The sequence below is a fragment of the Ursus americanus genome, chromosome 10 (assembly GCF_024610735.1).
Source record: "Ursus americanus isolate L20-20 chromosome 10, mUrsAme1.1.p, whole genome shotgun sequence".
Classification (NCBI taxonomy): domain Eukaryota; kingdom Metazoa; phylum Chordata; class Mammalia; order Carnivora; family Ursidae; genus Ursus; species Ursus americanus.
The window spans coordinates 70753027-70774084 of record NC_142136.1 but is presented as its reverse complement, the minus strand read 5'-3'; the positions used below and the strand labels follow the sequence as shown (position 1 = coordinate 70774084).

At 40.5% G+C, this 21058-nt stretch overlaps 1 protein-coding gene across 2 annotated transcripts in view; it reads right to left on the bottom strand.

The window, feature by feature from the left end:
* Positions 1–20516, bottom strand: part of FLT3 (fms related receptor tyrosine kinase 3) — a 75690-nt gene extending 55174 nt beyond the window's left edge. The window contains exon 1 of one of the 2 annotated variants that reach the window (XM_045797047.2): positions 18632–20516. Coding sequence is in view for 1 of the 2 variants with exons in the window: in XM_045797046.2 (XP_045653002.2) it covers positions 16469–16511 (43 nt within the window). In the remaining variant the exon portion in view is untranslated. Of the gene's footprint in view, positions 1–16468; positions 16611–18631 lie in introns of those variants that run through there. The other variant, XM_045797046.2, reaches the window with a different exon arrangement.
* Between the last annotated feature and the right edge of the window lie 542 nt (positions 20517–21058).

Below are 21058 nucleotides of genomic sequence, written 5' to 3'. Positions count from 1 at the left end.
TGCAAAAGTTTTCTTCCATTCCATAGGTTACCTTTTCATATTGTGGATGGTTTCTTTTGCTATGCAAAGGCTTTTTAGTTTGAGGTAGTCCCATTCATTGATTCTTGCTCTTGTTGCTTTGCTTTTGGTGTCAGATCTGAAAAATCTAATCTTGCTAAGACTGATGTCAAGATTACCCCCTATGTTTTCTTCTATGAGATTTATGATTTCAGGTCTTACATTCAAGTCTTTACTCCATTTTGAGATTTTTGTATATGGTATAAGATAGTGGTCCAGTTTCATTTTTTTGCATGTGGCTGTCCAGTTTTCCCAACACCTTTTATTAAAGAGATTATCTTTCCTTGATTGTACACACCTGGCTCCTTTGTCATAAATTAATTAACCATATATGCATGATTTTATTTCTGGGCTCTCTATTCTGTTCCACTGATCTATGTGTCTGTTTTTATGCCAGTACTGTACTGGTTTGAATTCTATAGCTTGGTAATAGTGTTTGGAATCAGAAAGTGTGATGCCTTTCACTTTGTTCTTTCTCAAGTTTGCTCTAATTATTTAGGGTCTTTTGTGGTTCCACACAAATTTAAGGATCGTTTTTTCTAATTCTGTGAAAAATGCCATTGGAATTTTGATAGAGATTGCACTGAATCTGTAGATGGCTTTAAATAATACAGACATTTTTAACAATATTAATTCTTCCAATCCATGAGCATGGAAATTCTTTCCATTTATTTGTCTTAGTTAATTTCTTTGATCAGTATCTATACTTTTCAGTGTACAGATTTTTTACTTCTTTGGTTATATTTATTTCTAGATATTTTATTCTTTATGATGCAATTGTAAATGGAATTCCTTTCTTAATATCCTTCCTGATAGTTTGTTGTGAGTGTATAGAACCAAAAACTGAATTTTATATATTGATTTTGTATCCCACAAATTTACCGAATTCATTAATTAGTTCAAACAGTTTTTGGTTGGAGTCTTCAGGGTTTTATATATGTAATAACATGCCACTTGCAAACAGAATCAGTTTTTCTTCTTCCTTTCTGATTTGGATGCCTTTTATTTCCTTTTCTTGCCTAACTGCTCTCACAAAAATATTCAGTACTATGTTGAACAGAAGTGGGGAAAAATAGGCATCCGTGTCTTCTTCCCAATGGTAGAGAAAAGGCTTTTAGCTTTTAATCACTGATATTAGCTGTGGGCTTGTCACATATGGCCTTTATTACATTGAGGTATATTCTGTCTAAACCCACTTTGTTGAAAGTTTTTATCATGAATGGATGCTGAATTTTTTAAAAAGCTTCTTCTGCATCTATTGAGATGATCATAGGGTTTTAATCCTTCATTTGTTAATGCGGTGTGTCACATTGATTTGCAGATGTTGAACCATCTGAGCACCCCTGGAATAAATCTCATTAGATATGGCATATGATCCTTTTGGTATATTGTTGAATTTTGATTGCCAAAATTTTGTTGACAATGTTTCCATCTCTTTTCATCAGGGATACTGACCTGTAATTTTCATTTCTTGTAATGTCTTTGCCTGCTTTTGATATCAGGGTTATGCTGGCCTCATAAAATGAGTTTGTAAGTGTTTTCTTCTCTTCTCTTTTTGGGGGAAGAATTTGAGAAAGATTGGCATTCATTTTTCCTTAAATGTTTGGTAGAATTTACCAATGAAGCCATCTGGTCCTGGATTTTCTTTTTTGGTACGTTTTTCAGTACCGATTCAATCTCCTTACTAGTAATTCTGTCCATATTTTCTGTTTCATGATTCAGTCTTTGGTAGGGTGGATGTTTTTTAGAAGTTTATCCATTTTTGCTAGATTGTCCAATTTGTTGGCATTTAAGTGTTCATAGTAGTTTTACAATCTTTTGTATTTCTGTGGAGTCCTTATGACCATTACTTTGAACTCTTTATAGGTCAACAATTGATCTTTGTTTCACTAAGGTTTATTTCTGGAGTTTTATCTTATTCTTTTGTTTGGAACATAGTTCTCTTCATTTTCCTTTACTCTCTGTGTTGGTTTCTGTGCATTGGATAAAACAGCCCCCTCTCCCAATCTTCACAGAATGATCTCCTGTAGGAGATAAACCTTATCATTCAGTCCAGGCTAAGGTCTCAGTTGCCTCTCAAACCTTTGTGATTGTCCAAGCCACCTTTTTTGTTCTTACTGGCTCCTAATAATGAATGTATGCCAAGACCTGTCAGTATCTCAAAGGGGAAGATCTCAGTCAGCACCTAGATAAAGAGTGATTGGAAGCCAGACACTCCGCAGTGGTTTTTCAAGTATGCAAATAGACGTCTTTCAGCAAAAGACCAGGAGCTGGAACCTTCTGTCTGCTTCCTTTGCACAGAGCCCTGGGGGATAGCCACTTAGGTAGGAACTGTTTCTTTGTTTGCTACAGCCTTGGGGGACCCATCAATGCAAACCCTGCTGGCCACCAGTGCCAGGCAGTTAAAGGGTGAGTCCTCTGGGTGGCACCTACAAAATCCGGGGCTCCCAACGTGCACATGCTCCTTTCGGGAAGATACCAGCAGCAGGAAAATGTGGAGATGGTGCTCGTCAGCCTCCCCAGTCTCGAGCAGGATTGTAGTCAGTTCCTAGATGCATGCTAAATTGGGAGCCTAGACCTCAGGCTGCAAACAGCTCTCTTTAAGGGAAAGACCTGGAGATACACATTTGTGTCTGTTGCTTCTGCAGGGAGCCCTAGGGAGTCCTCCCAAGGCCAAAGAATTGTTTCTTTGTTTGCTAGAATCTGACGGGTCTCAAAGATGCAAAAGCCCCTTAGGTTTTCAGAGCCATGTGTTTTGAGAGTCTGTCCCTCAAGTGGAAGTCTTAATAATAGGAAATGAACCACAGAAACTATGGATTCCGGGAAACAATCTGAGGGCTTCAGAGGGGAGGGGAGTGGGGGATGGGCTAGCCCAGTGAAGGGTATTAAGGAGGGCACATATTACATGGAGCACTGGGTGTTATACGCAAACAATGAATCATGGAACACTACATCAAAAACTAATGATGTACTGTATGGTGACTAACATATCACAATAAATAAATAAATAAATAAATAAATAAATAAATAATAAAATAAGAATGCTAGATGTTGGATCCAAACCTTTCATTCCTTAGGGAGAAGCTGGGAGTTGTGAGTTCCCTCTTCATTGTGTATTGCTGTGTTGGGGATTGGGTTCTAGTGAAACTGACATGTGTCTCTGCCTTTTCCACCCATTTCAATGTGGGATTTTTCCTCATCGGAGTGATGTGTTAAGAGTCATTCAGCTAGTTTCTGGATTTCTTTCAGAGTGAATTGTTCCATGTGCAGCTGTAGATTTGGTGTGTCCATGGGAGGAAGTGAGTTCAGGAGCCTCTTACATGGCCATCTTCAAGTTTCGAGAGTTCTTTTTAAAAATAGATTCTGGATACAAGTCCTTATCAAATATGTAATTGACAAATATTTTCTGCCAATCTGTGGCTTGTCTTTTGAAGACTAAAAATTCTTAATCTTGAAGATGTCCAATTTATCATTCTTTCATGGATCGTGCTTTTGGTTTTTTTTTTTTTTTTTAGATTTTATTTATTTATTTGACAGAGATAGAGACAGCCAGCGAGAAAGGGAACACAAGCAGGGGGAGTGGGAGAGGAAGAAGCAGGCTCATAGTGGAAGAGCCTGATGTGGGGCTCGATCCCAGATCGCCGGGATCACGCCCTGAGCCGAAAGCAGACACTTAACCGCTGTGCCACCCAGGCGCCCCATGCTTTTGGTTTTGTATCTAAAAAATCTTTGTTCCATCTAAGGTTATAAAAGTTTTCTCCTAGTTTTATAGTTTTAGGTTCTAAATGTACATTTTAGTTTTACATTTAGGTCTATGATCCATTCTGTGTAGACTTTTAAATGGTAAGACTATGGATCAAACTTTTCATAGGATTATATTTACATGTGAATCTTCAATTGTTTCAGCACCATTCATTGAAAGAGTAATGATTTCTCCACTGCATTACCTCCACACCTTCTTCGAAAATGATTGCATATTTCTAACTTCTGAAATCCTTATACTCTTCTATTGATCTACTTGTCTATCCGGATGCTGATTCCACACTGTCTCGATTATTACTGCTTTATAATAAGCCTTGAAATCAAGATGATAAGTTTTCCAACTTTGTTCTTTTCAAAGTTTTTTGGGTATTGTACATCTCTTTCATTTTCATATTAAGTGTAGAATCAGCCTGTTAAAATCTGCAAAAAGGTCTGCAGGAGTTTTGGTAGAAATTGTATTGAATCACTGGATCAATTGAGTACAACTGACATTTTAACAATACCGAGTCTTACAATACATACATATGGTATATCTCTCTATTTAGATCTCTTTTAATTTCTCTTAGCAATTTTTTTTATAGTTTTCAATGCACAGATCTTGCCTTTCTTTATCACTATTTCATCTTTCTGGACATTTTTACTTTAATATCTGATTCTTAGTTATAGAAACAAAATTAAATTCCTACACTGATCTTCCATCTTACAAATTTATAGAACTTGCTTCTTAGTTGTAATTACTTCTTTATAAGTGCATAGGATTTTATACATAGATGATCATGTTGTTTGCAAATAAAGACAATTTTACTTCTTTTCCAATCTGGGTTCCTTTAATTTCTTCTTCTTGCCTTATTATACTGACTAGAATCTCCAGTACAATGTTGAAAAGAAGTAGTAAGAATAGTTACCCTTGCCTTATTTCTGATCTTAGTAGAAAATATTCAGCCACTTGATAATAAAAGTATGATGTCTGTTAAAGGTTTTTCAGCATCCATCACTTCTATTCCTAGTTTGCTGGGAAATTTTATTAGGAATGGATATTGTATTTGGTCAAATGCATTTTTTGTATCTATTGAGATAATCATATAAGTTTGTTTTTGTTTTTTTAGTGACTTTTCTTTTCTATCTGTGAATATGCTGAACAGTATTGATTCCTTTGCAAATGTTAACCAATCTTTTTTTTTTAATAAAGATTTTATTTATTTATTTGACAGAGAGATAGACAGCCAGGGAAAGAGGGAACACAAGCAGGGGGAGTGGGAGAAGAAGAAGCAGGCTCTCAGCAGAGGAGCCTGACGTGGGCCTCGATCCCAGAGCTCTGGGACCACGCAATGAGCCAAAGGCAGACGCTTAACGTCGGCGCCACCCAGGCGCCCCAATGTTAACCAATCTTGCCTTCCTGAAATAAACCGGTTGGGTATGAGTATTATCTTTTTTATATATGATTGAATTCAACTTGTGAGAGTATTGCTAAGAATTTTCGCCTTTATGTTCATGGTAATTATTGGTGTGTAGGTTTGTTTTTGTTTCTTGCTTCTAATATCTTCGGTTTTGGAATCAGAGTAAGCTGGCCTCATAGAATTAGGTGAAAAGCATTATCTTCTCTCAAATTTTCTAGAAAAGTTTGTACAGTTTTGGTATTGTTTCTTCTTTAAATATTTGGTGGATTCCCCAGTAAAGCCATCTGCCCCAGTAGTTTTCATTGTGGGAATATTTTTAACTACAAACTCAATTTCTTTAACAGGTATAACATTGTTTAGGTTATCAATTTTCCTTGAATGAACTTTGGTAGTATGTATCTTTCAAGGAATTTTTTCCATTAAATGGAAGTTGTCAAAGTATAGGCATAAAGTTTTTAATAATATTCCATATTGTCCTTTTAGTATGTATAGATTCTGTAGTGATGTTGCCTCACTTATTCCTGATGTTGGAAAGGTGTGTCTTCTCTCTTTTTTCCTGATCAGTTTGGTTAGTAGTCTAGCAATATTACTGATCTTTTATTGATCTTGGTTGCATTGATTTTCTCCTTTTTCTCCTATTTCATTGATTTTTCACTTTCATCATGTTTGTTTCCTTTCTTTTGTTTACATGGGGTTTAATTTATTATTTCCCCCCGCTTTCTTATGTCTGAATTCCAGCTCATTAGTTTAAATTTGTAGCATTATAATTAAAGGCTACTCACCACTTAATACTTAGTAATTTAAGGCTATAAATTTCCTCTCTAGTACCGCTTTAGGAACATCCCACAAATTCCAATATATTGCATTTCACTTGCACTCAGTTCAACATACATTCTCATTTATCTTCTGGTTACTTCTTTGACCCATGGATTATTCAGAAATGTGTTCTTTGGTTTCCAAATATTTGATGACTTTCCACGTGTCTTTCTGTTATTAATTTCTAATTTAATTACCAGTGAAGTCACAGGATATATTTTATATGTCTTGAATCTTTTAAAATTCACCGAAGCTTGTCTATGGTCCAGAATATGGCCTAGCTTGGTAAGTATATTATGTGCACTTGACAAGAATGTACATTCAGCTCTTTGTTAGTGGAATATTCTATAAATGTAAATTAGATTAAGTTGGTTGATATTGTTGTTCAAGTCTTCTATAAATTACTGATTTCTTTTTTCTATCAATTATTGGAAGACTGTTGAACTCTCTGAATATAATTGTGGATTTGTCCATTTCTCTTGGCAGTTCAATCAGATTTTGATCCATGTATTTTCAAACTCTGCTATTAGATGCATAAATTTTTATGATTTTTATGTCCTTTTGATGTCCTTATAGCATTATGACATGACTTTCTGCCCCTACTAATATTCATTGCTCTGAAATATACTTTGTCTGTTATTTAGCCTCTCCAGCTTTTGATTAGTGTTGTCACGGGATTTCCTCCTCTACATCCTTTTACTTTCAACGTTTTTGTGTCTTCATATCCAAGATTGGCTTTGTTTATGCACCATAGTTGGGACTTGCTACTTTTTTTTTTTACGAAGTCTGACAGCCTCTGCCTTTTAATTATGATGTGTAGATTATTTCAACTTAATGAAATTGTTGATATGCTTAGATTTAAATCTATCATATTATTCTTTTTTTTCTATTCATTCCATCTGTTCTTTTCCCCCTTTTCCTCTTTTTCTGTCTCCTTTGGGAATAAGTGAGGATATTTTATGATTCTACTTCATCTCGTTTCTTGGATTATTAGCCATAATGTTTTGCTTTGTTATTTTAGCATTTGCTTTAGGGTTTATAGTATACATCTTTACCTTAATGCGGTCTTTTAAGTACTGTTATACCACCTCATATACAATATAAGGATCTTACAATATATATTTCAATTTCATCCCTGGTTTTGTGTTATTGGAATCATACATTGCACCTCGACATAAATTATAAACCCAACAAGTCACTGTTATTATTTTGCCTTAAATAGTCAATTATCTTTCAATAAAAAAATTCTTATATTTTACTCACTTTTGGAGGTCAAATATACATGTCATTGGAAAGAATGGGTGGGGAAAAGAAGGTCAGAAAAAATAGTTGATGAAATAATGGAGAAAATGTCCAAATCTCATGTAAATGATAAGCCCACACATCTAAGAAGCCCAAAAAACCCAAACACATGATGCAGGAAAAAAAACTACAAAAGGTACATTATAACCAAATTGCATAATGCCAATGATAAAGAGAAACTCTTAAAAGCATCCAGAAAAAAAGATACATTCTGACAGCAGATTTACATGTCTATTTGACCAACTGAAGTTCTCACTCTCTGTCATTTTATTTTGTCTTTTCTCTCTGTTCATTTTTCTGTCTTCAAGTTCACTAATCTTTTCTTCTGCAGTCAATCTGCTGTCAACTCCTTCCAGTGTAATTGCAATTTTCATCTCTAGAAGTTCAATTTGTGTGATTTTTTTATATTTCCTGCGTCCCTGCTTAACATGTCTAATCTTTCTTCCAGTTTCAGAACTATGTGGAATATAATAAAACAAATATTTTAATGTCCTTGTCTACTAATTTTATATTCTATGTCATTTCCGGGTCCCTTTCGGATGACTGACTGTTCTCTGTGGGTTAAATTTTTAATCTTTTGTTTGTCTATTAATTTGTGACTGGAAACCAGGCATTGTGAATTTCACCTGATGTCAGATGTTTCTGTATTTGATTACATATTTTTGAACATTTTTATGGGATGTAGTTAAGTTCATTGTAGACACTTTGTTCCTATCAGTTCTTCCTTTAAGCTCAGTTAGGTAGGACCAGAGCAGTGTTTAGTCTAAGGCTAATTTTTTCCACTAGTGGACTTCATCAAAATTAATAACTTCTGCTCCCCAAAAGAAGGTCTCTTTAAAAAAATGAAAAGAGAAGCCATAGACTGGAAAAAATATTTTCAAAACAACTTGATTTTTAAAAATAGGCAAAAGATCTTAGGAAACACTTCACCAGACATAGTATAGGATGACAATTAAGCACACAGAAAGATGACCAACATCATTAGTCATTTAGGGAAATGTAAATTAAAACCACCATGACATATTGCTACACCCCTATGAGAAGGGTTAAAAAACAAAGACAAAAAACTGACCATACCAAGTGGTGACAATGACGTCGAACAACTGCAACTCTCATACATTGTTAATGGGGATGAAAAATGGTACAATCACTTTGAGAACTGGCAGTTTCTCATAAAGTTGAATATTCACTGAGCACACATTCCAGTAATACACTGTCACTTTTAGGTGTTTACCCAAGAGAAATTAAAACCTATGCTCACACCAAAACTTATATTCAAATATTTACAGCAGCTTTATTTATAACTGCCAGAAACTAGAAGCAAACAAGTGAACGTCAGCTGGTTAATGGATAAACCACTTGTGGCACATCCAATAATGAAATACTAGTTAGTAATGGAATGGGGAAAAGCACTGCTAAAAAGAAAACCAAGGCCCAAAACTGAGTTATTCATGTTATGGCCAAGTCACCAAACCAGGGCTTAATACCTAACCTAATGGCAATTCCAACCTTCCCTAGAAATGTGGTCTTCACTAGCCAGTCAGAAATCCTCTGGTCAGCTCCAATGAGTTAATCTATCAAAAGGGTCCTCTCCATCCCCCAAGGAAAGACGAAGTAATCCACCTAACAAGACACCCTGTTTATCTCCCTAAAGGAAGGTGACTTGTCTGAAGCAGTCCTTCCTTTTCTTTTGCTAACTGTCCACCCCATGTCTGCCTATAAAATCCTTCTGTTTTGTACGCTCCTGGAGCTCCTTCTACTTGCTAGATGGGGTGCTGTCCAATTCATGAAGCACTTAATGAAAGTTACTAATCTTCAAAGCTCCTTGACTGAGTTTCAGTTTTGGAGTACTGACATACATAACAACATGGATAAATCTCAAATAATCATGCTGTGTGAAAGGAACAGACTCAAAAGTCTACATATTATAAAATTCCACTTACGTGACATTCTGGAAAAGGAAAAATTATAGGTCACCAGAGGTTGAAGGTGGGTATTGGGGTTGATTAACTATGAAGAAGAAAAGAGAAGCTTTGTGGGGGGGAATGGAAATGTTCTATATCTTAATAGTGGTGCTAGTTATACGATGGTAGTTATTGGTTAAGCTCAGGGAACCGTACACTAAAAAGGGTAAAATCTGCAATATGAAAACTGTACCTTAATAGACCTGACTTTTTAAAAAGCCAGAGGATGAATTTGCCCCCATTGAGAGTAAGTTTCTTAATGAGAATCCATTCCCAAACCCTGGTAGCACTTCCTAGAGTCCAGCTCCAAACACAGTCTGAGCTAATGAGGACAACTTTGGAATTGGAAAAGTCCCCAAAGTGATGTGCTTTGAAGAGACAGGGCTAGGGTGGGGGTAAGTGGAAAAAAAATTTAGCACCAATCAAAAATAAAATTTTAAGTAAAAGTAAAATCTCCTCCACTGAAAGAGTGACAGATTCAGACATTATAAAACAATCAGAGCATGTCAGAGCATGTCAGAGCATGTCAGGGCACGCCATTTTCAGGTTCTCCAAGCTGAGTCTCCTGGGAAGCACAGAGAGCTGGCGAAGACTTATGAGGTTTGAGTTCCAAGCCCCTCTTCTGAGAGTTACCCACTTGGATGACTGAATTTCAGCAAGTCCCTTAACCTTTCTGGACCCCATTTCCCTCACCTGGAAAAAGAGGGCAGTAGACCGGACTGGTGTGGTATAATAAATATGTTTGACCAGTCCCGTTCCTGGCACAAAGCTCCTAAAACCCTTGGAATTTCCGGTGTGACAGGGGTGTCTTGTTATCCATGGTGAGCCCCTTTTGAGCACACTGGAGTTGATGCTAATGAGGTGACTTAGGGTGGGGTCCCTAGATGGCCTTAGGATGGGCCTGATAGCCAAAAAGACTAAGTAATCAGAGGGTGGAAGCTTTCAGCCCTACCCACTGACCTCTGGGAAGGAGGGGAGCTGCTGATTAAACTCCTTACACATTTTTGGATTGGCAGGTTGGAGAGGACGTGGAGGTGCCCAGAGAGGGGCTTCCTGGAGAGGGTGTGGAAGACACACACACCACCACCCCCCCGCCCCGCACACCTTGCTCTATCTCCCTCTTCCATCTGGCTGCTCCTGAGTTAGAGCCTTTCATAACAAACTAGTAATCTAGTAAGTAAAATGCTTTTCTAAGTTCTGTGAGCTACTGTTGCAAATTAATCAAACTTGAAGAGGAGGGTCATGAAAACCTCTGATTTCTGACCCGTGGTCAGAAGTCCAGGAGACAGCCCAGACTTGGGATGGACATCTGAAGTGGCAAGCGGAAGGATCTGAACCCCTGACCTGTGGGATCTGATGCTGTCTCCAGGTAGACAGTGTCAGAATTGAGTGAAATTACAGGACATCAGCTGGTGTCCAAGAATTGCTTGGTGTGGGCAACACCCCCCTGCAACACACACGCACACGCGTGCATGGACACACACGCGCACACACACACACAGCCTTTTGGTGGCCAGAAATGTTCAGTGCTATTACTGGAGAGGAGGACACATACAGGAGTGTTTTTCCTTAGAAATGGGTAGCTCTAAGGTCTCGTCACTTCTACTCATTCTATGCTCTTTTTTCTGAAAATGGTCATGATTTTAAGTGCCATCTGTTTGCTCATGAGTTTCATATTCGTCCCTCCAGTGTGTATAACTACATATCTGGGCAGTCCCAGGAACCTTAAACTCAGCCTGAACTCTCCTTCCTAAATCTACTCTCTCCTTTCTCTTTCCTCGAAGTTAGTGGCAACAGGGCTACTGCCATCGAAGTCAGAAACCTAGACGCCATCTTTGACTCCTCCCCCTCCCTCACTTCCCATCAGCCAGGCCGTTGCCAAGCCTTGACATTTCAACCTCTTGGTAATTCCCAAATCCGTGTGCAGCTCCACATCTCTATTACCGTTGCCCCGGTTCAAGCTCTAGTCGTCTCTGGCCTCAGAGACTGCCCTCAAGTTCCTAGCTGGCCTCCCTGCTGTGGACCAGTCAGTTTGACATCCATCCTCTCTACAGAAGTGTCTTTCCAAAATATGCATCAGAGCAAATCACCCCTCTGTTCAAATTCCTCAACAGCCTACAGCAACGGTGCTTACTCTTTTAAGTCAGACCCCTTTGAAAATCTGATGAATGCAATGAATTAATCTCTCTCCAAAACACACATGCACACACACACACACACCCTCTCTGAGGAATACAGTGGATAGCTGAATTCCATCCAGAAACTCTTGGTGTATATGATAAAGTCCAAGTCCCTCAACACATCACCAAAACACTCCTTACACATTACACACTAAGCCTCTGGCAACCCGGAATGTTCTGAAAGCCATCCACTGAACAGTCTTCAAACAGTTTTCTGAATCACAGCCTTTCAAATGATAGCTACTCTGTCCCGGAAGCCTTGTACATGGTGTCCTAACAACCCGGAACGGAGCTATACTTTTCCATCTACTGCATGTTTCTTACCTCTCTACCTTTTCTTTGCTTTCCGGTTTGGCTGGAATGTCCTCCTTCCCTTTCCCTGTCAACTCTTCCTTATCTTTCTATTCCCGGCTCTGGCATGACTTCCGCTTGGAAGCCTTGCCTTACTTTCTCAGTCTGGATTACAGGATCTGTCTTTGTGCATATTTCCAAAACCGCACCGCAATTTCCCTTTTATATGCCTGACCTTTCCCTGCCAACACCCCCACCATTAGACTGTGAGCTCTTTGAGGGCAGGAACCAGTACTATGGGGGACTTACACAAGTCCTAGGTATAGGCAGTGCTCAAAAGTGTCTAAGAAAGGAAGGAGGAACATCCTGTGACTCTAAATCCTAATGATTTCTTCAGACGTTATATGCTTCCCTTTCTGCAAAGCACCTGCCTCACAAGGAACGCAGCTGTACTTTACAGGATTATCTGATGAAAGAGTAAGATACTGCTTATCTCCTTTTTACAAATGAGGAACTTAAGTGCAGAGAAATTCCCTGCCAGAAGAAAGAACACATGTTTCCTAACTGTCTTGTTAGTCCTAATACATCCATCTGCATTGCCTCCAAGAACAGAATCCCTACCATTAGGAAAATCCTAACCCAAGTAGCAAAGCATTTGAAGACGGAGGTCAGTGAATATCTTATAATCCAAACATAACAGTTTGTATAAATAATGACAATATTCTGTTTTAGTGTAGACTGTAAATAATTTTTTGGAGGACTCTTGGCTACCATTTGACTTATAATGACAGCAGTGAAAAAAAAATTTTTACTGTTTAAACCTAAAAAATAACAATAGTTCCTCTTTTAGGATCTTATGCAATTCCTCTAGCCACAAAAGAACAGTGTGTGTGTACTTTATATTATTTTTAAATTTCCTCCACATGTGTTGGTACCCATCGAGCAGAACTGCATGATTCAAATTAACGACCATCAGTGAGTTCTACAGAAGTTTTTCTCACTTGAGGACCACTGACGGTATAGTCTCGGAAGGTAGAGACACCTAAGTCAGTCACCTACATATAAAGCTCATAGGCCAGCCCCCTCCAAGACAGAAAAACCTTTGGCCACATGACTATGGCTACCTAACTAAGCAGTGGCTAAGGCTCTTTTGGAAGTCATGGAAAAATCTTAAGATCACAGTGTCACCTGACAAAAACCAAGAAGTTCTACTCAGACAAACCACCTATAGTGAGATTCACAAAAGTCTGTTATTTCGGAGTGAATGAAGGATAGAGCATGTGGCAAGACCAAGCCCCACAAATGATAAAGCAAGCTAAGCTAATTTTCGATCCCTCATATCTCCCCCTCCAAATTCTTACTCCTGTCCCCGCAAGGTCCCTTTCAACATCAAGAAAAATGATATGATACAATACTTTTGACATTATTTGCTTTTTGTCAAATCAGAATCTTTACCCAAGGATGAAGGAGTATCTGGTGGGTGTCTGGGGAGTTGGCACGCTTGTAATCTTGAACACTGAACGTTAAGGGCTCTTGTCACACTGCTTGCTGAGTTTCACTGAAGAGTGACAAGATGACAGGAACAAAAAGAACTGTGTAGAAAGTGCTAGCACTGAACCTTCCTGTGGGCTTCGCAAGGGAGAGAGATGCTCTTTGGGAGTAAAGTGAGGTCGATAAACTTTGCTCAAAGAACCACTTAGAAAATGTTTCTTCCCAACACCATGCGTTTCTTAAATAGAATGGAATTAGCTATTATATGTAAGTTTCTTTATCTTCAGTCTTTTTCATCCTTGCCCTTGTGCCCAGCACAAGAAATTTTATCAGATAAAAAAATGTTTTTCTTTCTCACGCATGCTTCCTCTTCAACTTTCTTATCCAAAGTCCTCTCTGGAATATAAGTAAGGTCTTCCTCCTCCACATTTCACATCTCATTACCTGATTGTTTTGCAGTTCACCAACAGAATTTAACAGCAGTGACAAAATCTTAATTCATAACGAAGAGTTCCTGAAAGTGCCTTTTTAGTTATAAAAAGTAGAGCCACTCTTTCATGAAAGGCAAAGAGTTCACAACTCAGCCTCAGAGATAATTTACTATGGGTCGATGTGAAGTACCTAAGAAGAAATGAACAGCTGATCTAGACTATATGTCAGCAACAATTAGAACTAGACTTTTAGATTCAAAGGGGACCTGATTATCATGCCACCAGGTCTGGTGTCCCATCTAATCCAAACCTATCTTTGCCTAGTGTCCCTTCCCTTCACCTCCTCCTGAATCATCCCCCCTCAGGCTAGAAGTTTGCAAGAAGGCAAATAAAGCATGAAAAGCAACAAGGGCAGAGCATGACAATAAAATGTGTAATTCAAGGCTCTGACTATGAATTTTCTGACATGAATGAAGGAGATAGCATCTTACTTATTGAAATATTGAAATCCCCCTCCTCTTCTCCAGTCTCTGCACATAATGCAGTTAAGACGTTGGAGAGCACATTTCCATTCTTTAAATCCTACTTGGAAAGCTTCATCATTATCCATGAGAGGTAGAGCTGATAATATAAGGGAAATGGGCGTTGTATCTTACAATTCAAGGAATTTAAAGTTTTTAAATATTTTGAAGTCCTCACTTTAAGTTTCTCACGTTCTACTCCTTTGTTCAAGAAAATCTGTAATACCAAGTATTGGTAAAGATGGGAGGATCTGGAACTCCCAAAAGCTGCCAGAGGGAATGTAAATCGGTAGGGTCACTTTGGAAAACTGATAGTATCTACCAAAACTGAATCTATGCCTTTCCCTATGATCCGGGAATACTACTGGTGGGCAGCATCCTAAGAAAAATGAGTGTTTATATCCACCAGAAACATGTAAAACAATGTTCACAGCAGTGTCATTCCTAATTTAACAAAATTGGAAACAACCTAAATGTTCTTCAACAACAGAATGGATAAATAAATTGTATAGTATATTCAGACTTAGCAATAGCACTCCGCAGTTTAAAAAAATTAAAAAAAACCCACTGCTACTGAGACCAAGGTTGAATCTCCCAATCACAATGTTGAGTAAAAGCAGCTGGACAGGAAAGAGAAAAGAGAACGATTTGGTGCATGTGAAGTGCAGAAACAGGCAAAGGAATGGTATTAAAAGTCTGAAAGGTGGCTACCTTTGGGGGGATTGACTGAGAGGGGGTGGGGCTAGAATTGCTCTCTATCTATAGTCAAGGTTCTGTGGGTACATACACATATCAAAACTAATGGAATCGTACTGTTAAGATGGGTGCACATTTGCTGTATGCAAATTACACCTCATTTAGAAAAGTCTGGAAAGAGATGTAGAAATTTCTGAGATTGTTCCTAAATATAAAGGAATTCAGTGCAGCTTAAATATAGTTGCAAGTACGAATCTTTGTAAGCCTCTGTATGCTATTGAAAAATTCACTTACTACTTAATGTCATATGTAACAGAGAGCCAGCTTTTTGTATTAATAGACTGAAAAACATATTGTACGATACATTTGAAATGTACATATTTACCAATTAGCAAAGATAAATGTTTAAGAAATGCAAAAGGTCTGTTTTCCCACTCTTCTCCCCCTTATGTTACATTTCTTACTCTCTCATGCTGAATTATTTTTAACAAAAGCTATTGGAAATAATTCCTGCACGTCTCTAATGAAAATAGTTTTTCCATGTACCGCAAAGACTTCAAGTTAGAATGCTAGAATTTTGGAGCTGGCGGAGACAGAGCCGGGCACCCTCACTGGACGGACAGAGGAGGACGCCGGGGCGGGGGCGGTGAGTGCCAGTCCCAAGGTTGCAGGGCTAGACAGGGACCCAAGGCTCCTGGGCTCCTCAGGCTCCCACAAATGTCTCCTTCACCCTAAATTCAAATCAACCCTCTTATTCTTCCGAATCGACGAGCTGGATCTAAAGGGGATTTTTTTCTCCCTCTCATTGCCGACTATGCCATCCAGGAGATTATTTGGGAACGGTCAGCTGAGTCCTTGAAAACCCCCTTGGGGTTTAATGCCAGTTAGAAGGGGTAGCTAGTATTTTCATATGTAAATCCTGTTTGCATAACATTTCCAAAGTAGCTTTTCGTTGATCCCACCGAAATTCGGCTGGGGTGGGGGTCGTTACTCGGGGTGACTAGCTCTGGGGGAGAACGCGGGCGCCTTTCCCCCTCAGAGTTCACTCCATAAATCAGAACCTCAAAAGAAGAGTCAAAGACGCCACCCGGGAGTCTCCGGTCTCCGGGGTCGGTCCAGGAGCGGTCCGGAGCCCCCTGGAGCCACCCTCGGGGCCGCGGCCTCGGGAGCACTGCCCACTACCCAGCGCGGGGGCCGAGCGGGCGGCGGCGCGGGCGCGGGGGGTGGCGCGGCCGCGGCTCTGGCCCCGGCCCCGGGCAGCTCGTCGGGAGGCCGCCCGCGGAGTCCGGGCCGCCGTTCGGGACGCGGGCCGAGCGGGAGCGGCGGCGTTAGAAAAGAGGGAGGACGCCGTGGGGTGGGCAGGCGGGGGCCGCGGGCAAGTTCGGGGCGAGGCGGGAGGGCGCGAAAGAGGGGAGGGGCGCGGGAGCGAGGGAAGAGCGAGCGCGGGGAGGAGCGAGGCGGCGGGGACCCGGAGGCGCGCGCCCGGGTCCACAGTGCGGGGTGGGGGCGAGGGCCGCGCGGGGGTCTGCGGGGGCTGCGAGCGGGCGTGCGGGGCCTTACCGAACAGCGGCAGCCGGCCGCCACGGCGCGCCCACGCCGGCATGGCCTCCGGAGCCCGGGGTCCCCAGGCCGCGCCGGCCCAGCCCTGCGATGCCGCCCAGAGCGGCGCGCCCCGCGCTGCAGGTGGCTCGCTTAAGGATGCGCGTCACCGACCGCAAATTCCCTCGGACTGGTGCAAAGTGGAAGGGGGGAGGATCCCTCTCCCCACCGGCAGGGGCCGAGGCGGGAGCCGAGAGGTTGGGCCGAGCTGGGGAGCTGGTGCCTGGCGCAGCGCTGCGGCCGAGCCCACGTGCCCGCCGTGGTCCGCAGCCACGACTGTGGCGGGGGAGATCGGGCGCCGTTCCGCCGGGGAAGTGGCCGGAGCTCCGTCGCTGTGGCTGGGGAGGGGGCGCGGCAAGGGCTGCCTTGCCCCCCGGGAGTCCCTGAACCCTCCGGTTTGGATTCCGGAGCTTGGGGACAGCAGAGAGCCAGAAACCGTCCTCCTCGCGCGCGGGGGTCTTTGAGGCCCCGGGATGGCAGCTAAATCCGCGCCGCACACCCGCAGCCCTGGGTAGCGCGCGGAAGAGCAGAGGGTCGCGTTCCGAGCTCGGTGGATCCTAATTACGGGCTGGTTTTCTTTGTCTCCCCCTCCATCTCCAAGGATGCTCAGGACCCAGTCAGTAGAGGCAACGAGAAAGGCGGGCTCGGTTTCAATGTCAACCAAGGCAATTAGGAAGGCTGAAAACCAGCCACAGAAACAAAAGCAAAACACACAGAGAGTACACCCCAGAGGATGTTTTGAATTATCCATCCCATAATTCTTGTTCTTCATCGAATATATATCTCAAGTTGAAAATTATTTTCTTCGCAGTAAGTTGAAGGCTGGAAAGCCCTGGATGCCAGTTCTGAGCTTTCCCTTAACTAGCCCTTTGACCTCACAAGCCCCTTGCTGCCCTCTTAGAGTCGCCGCTTACTTACCTGTAGATGAGGGGAGTGGACCAAGTGGTTTGTAAGGTGAATCCCAATTCTAGGAATTCCATGCTTTTAATTATGTAAATAATTTTCTGATAAAGCATGATAATTGCCAGTGTTCGTTCTTGGTCATACAATCCTTTTCCTCAGCTGTAGTCTACAGCACAATCATTTTTACCCCATAGGGAATGACAGAAACAAAAGCGTCTGCCATGGAGCAGCCACTGTGGAAAACAGGATGGCAGTTTCTCAAAAAATTAAAAATAGAATTACCATATGATCCAGCAGTTCCACTTCTGGGTATATACTCAAAAGAACGGAAAGAGGGTCACGAAGAGATATTTGCACACCCACATTCATAGCAGCATTATTCACAATAACCAAAAGGTAGAAGCGACCCAGATACCCATCTACAGATGAATGGACAAACAAATGTGGTCTATACGTACAATGAGCTATTATTCAGAATTCGAAAAATAATTAGGAAATTCTAGGGGCGCCTGGGTGGCTCAGTCGTTAAGCGTCTGCCTTCAGCCCAGGGCATGATCCCGGCGTTATGGGATCGAGCCCCACATCAGGCTCCTGCGCTATGAGCCTGCTTCTTCCTCTCCCACTCCCCCTGCTTGTGTTCCCTCTCTCTCTGGCTGTCTCTCTCTCTGTCAAATATATAAATAAAATCTTAAAAGAAAAAATTAGGAAATTCTAGTACGTGCTACAACATGGTTGAACTCTGAAATGCATGTCTGAGGACATGCAAAGTGAAATAAACCACTCACAAAAAGACAAACACTGCATGATTCTACTTGTATGAGGTCCCTAGAGTAGTCAAATTCATAGAGACAGAAAGTAGAATGGTGATTGCCATGGGTGGGAGGGAAGGGGGGGAATGGAGAGTTGGTGTTTAATGGGTGCAGAGTTTCAGTTTTGCAAGATGAAAAGGGTTTTGGAGATGGGTTGCACAACCATCCGCATGTACTTAACGCTACTGAACTGTACACTTAAAAAAATGGTCAAGATGGCCGATATCATCTTGGTGGATTTTATCACAATTAATAGTTCTTAAAAAAATAGTGTCTACCTTGGATCCAACAAAGAACTAGAGGAAGAGGCATGAGGTAAGTGAGGCATGAAGAGGTAAAAGCAATGAAGCAGGCTAGCAACGAGGAAAAAATGGGCTGTAAGCCTTCTAACTGCCAAGATCAAATGCATTACCTTTTATTTATAGCTTGATTACTGCAAGCTTTAAAAGAAAGCGATGATTGCAAGTTTGCAGTATATCAGCTTGGGCGGAGCAAGGTTCAAGAACCCCAAATCATGAAGATACGATGCTTCTTCAAAGAATCTTGGGCACAAGGCAGAAATCTCTATGAGAAGTGGGAAGGGTGAAGGAAATTAGTCAAATAACAAATGAGAGAAATAGAGAAAGACAAATACCATATGATTTCACTCATGTGTGGAATTTAGGCAACAAAACAAGCAAAGAGACAAACAAAAAAACCATACTCGTAAATACAGAGAGCAAACTGGTGGTCCCCAGAGGGAAGATGGGTAGAAGGATGGGTGAAATAGATGAAGGGGATTAAGAGCACACTTCCTCAATGAGCACTGAGTAATGTATAGAATTGTTGAATCAATACATTGTACACCTGAAACTAATGTAACACTGTATGTTAATTATACTTTTTAAAATGTGTTCGAGTTGAGATTTAATAAAAATAATAATTTTTACTCAAGAAAGAAAGAAAGAAAGAAAGAAAGAAAGAAAGAAAGGTTAGGAATGGTTTCTATGCACACTTGATTTTCCCTGGAAATTAGTAGAAAAAAATAATTCTAGAAAGAGCAAATTTCATGGACTGAAATATTTTGGGGTATGAAATATAGGCTAACATTTGGGAGGTGAGATAATGCCCATCTTTCTTTGAAGGGTGCCAAGAGTCGTGTCTAGTATGGGACCTAAGTTACTCCTCAAACACCACTCTGCAAAGGCAGCCCTACATTATCTAGAGCCTTTGATTGTACAGTTAATTATGCATACCAAGTGCGAAATTTTCATTCCTGATCTCATGATATAAAGCCTACTGTAAAGAAGCTCCTAAAGGGGCAAGAAGTAACCAGGAGGAATGAGATGAAAGAATAAATCAAAAGAGAGAAGAGTAAGTTTATTTCTGGGTTGAATGGGTGACTTGCATTTGCTCTACAAAGGACAGAGTTTGTGTAAATTCTTTTTTTTTTTTAAGGTTTTATTTATTCATTCGACAGAAATAGAGACAGCCAGGGAGAGAGGGAACACAAGCAGGGGGAGTGGGAGAGGAAGAAGCAGGCTCACAGCAGAGGAGCCTGATGTGGGGCTCGATCCCACAACGCCGGGATCACGCCTTGAGCCGAAGGCAGACGCTTAACCGCTGTGCCACCCAGGCACCCCAGAGTTTGTGTAAATTCTTAACACCATAATGCTTAGCTGCTACATGGCTATGAGTAAGTGGTCATTCATCTTACAAACGCCTTTCCAGCCGTTAAATTACACAAACATCACCCTCTCCTTCTTCAAAAATCATGGTATATTTTCAGTGACAACCAATAGGTGAAGTGCTTTCATGTCATTTTTAAAATACAAAGCTTTACATTTTCCTGAAAAAAAGAGAAAAGCAGTAGCAATATTTGACTAGGATTCTTGTGAATTCAGTTGAAATATCAATTAGATAGTATAATTTTACACATCTTTTTTTTTTAAAGTCTATTTATTTATTTACTTTTTAGTAATACCAACACCCAACATGGGGCTTGAACCCAGGATCTTGAGATCAAGAGTCACACCTCTTCTGATTGAGCCAGCCAGGAGCCCTAATTTTATACATTTTTATTAACAGAGAATTTGAACCCTCCAATTGGTGAAACTGACAATACCAAACATCAGCAAGAATTCAGAGCAATGGGTAGCTCTCATCTATTGTTAGTGGGAGTCTAAACTGGTATAAACACTTTGGAAAATAATTTGACCTTACTTACTAAGTCGAATATGTGCATGCCCTATACCCATTAGTTTTACCCTGATATATATAGATATCGATATCTATATATATCTATATATGTCTATCTATATATCTATATATCTATATACATCTTAAAGAAATTCTACACACATGCAAGAGGAGACATGCACAAAAATGTTCATAGCATTATTGTTTGTAATGTCAAAAAACTGGGGACAATCTAAATATCCACTACAAAAGAATAAACTAGTATATTCATATAATGTAATACTATATAACAGTGAAAATGAATGAACTACAGTTATCTGAAACAGCATGGACGAATCTCAAAACAGTGTTGGGGGGGACTGTTAAGCAAGTCATGGAATAATAGACCTAAAGGCAAAGCCAAACAATATTCTTTTTAGGAATATATTCATAAAGGGCATAAAGAAAGTAAAGAAATAATTATCACAAAAGTCAGAATAGTGCTTACCTCTAGAATGGGGTGGGAAGAGAGCGTTTAATTGAAGATTTTATTAGAGAAGGCAGCCTGGGTATTTCTAAGGACCTGGCAATATTCTTATTGTTTTTTATTCTCTGCGATGGATGCTGGATGTTTGTTTTATTATTATTTTTTAAACTATGCAGCTATTTTTATACACTGCTG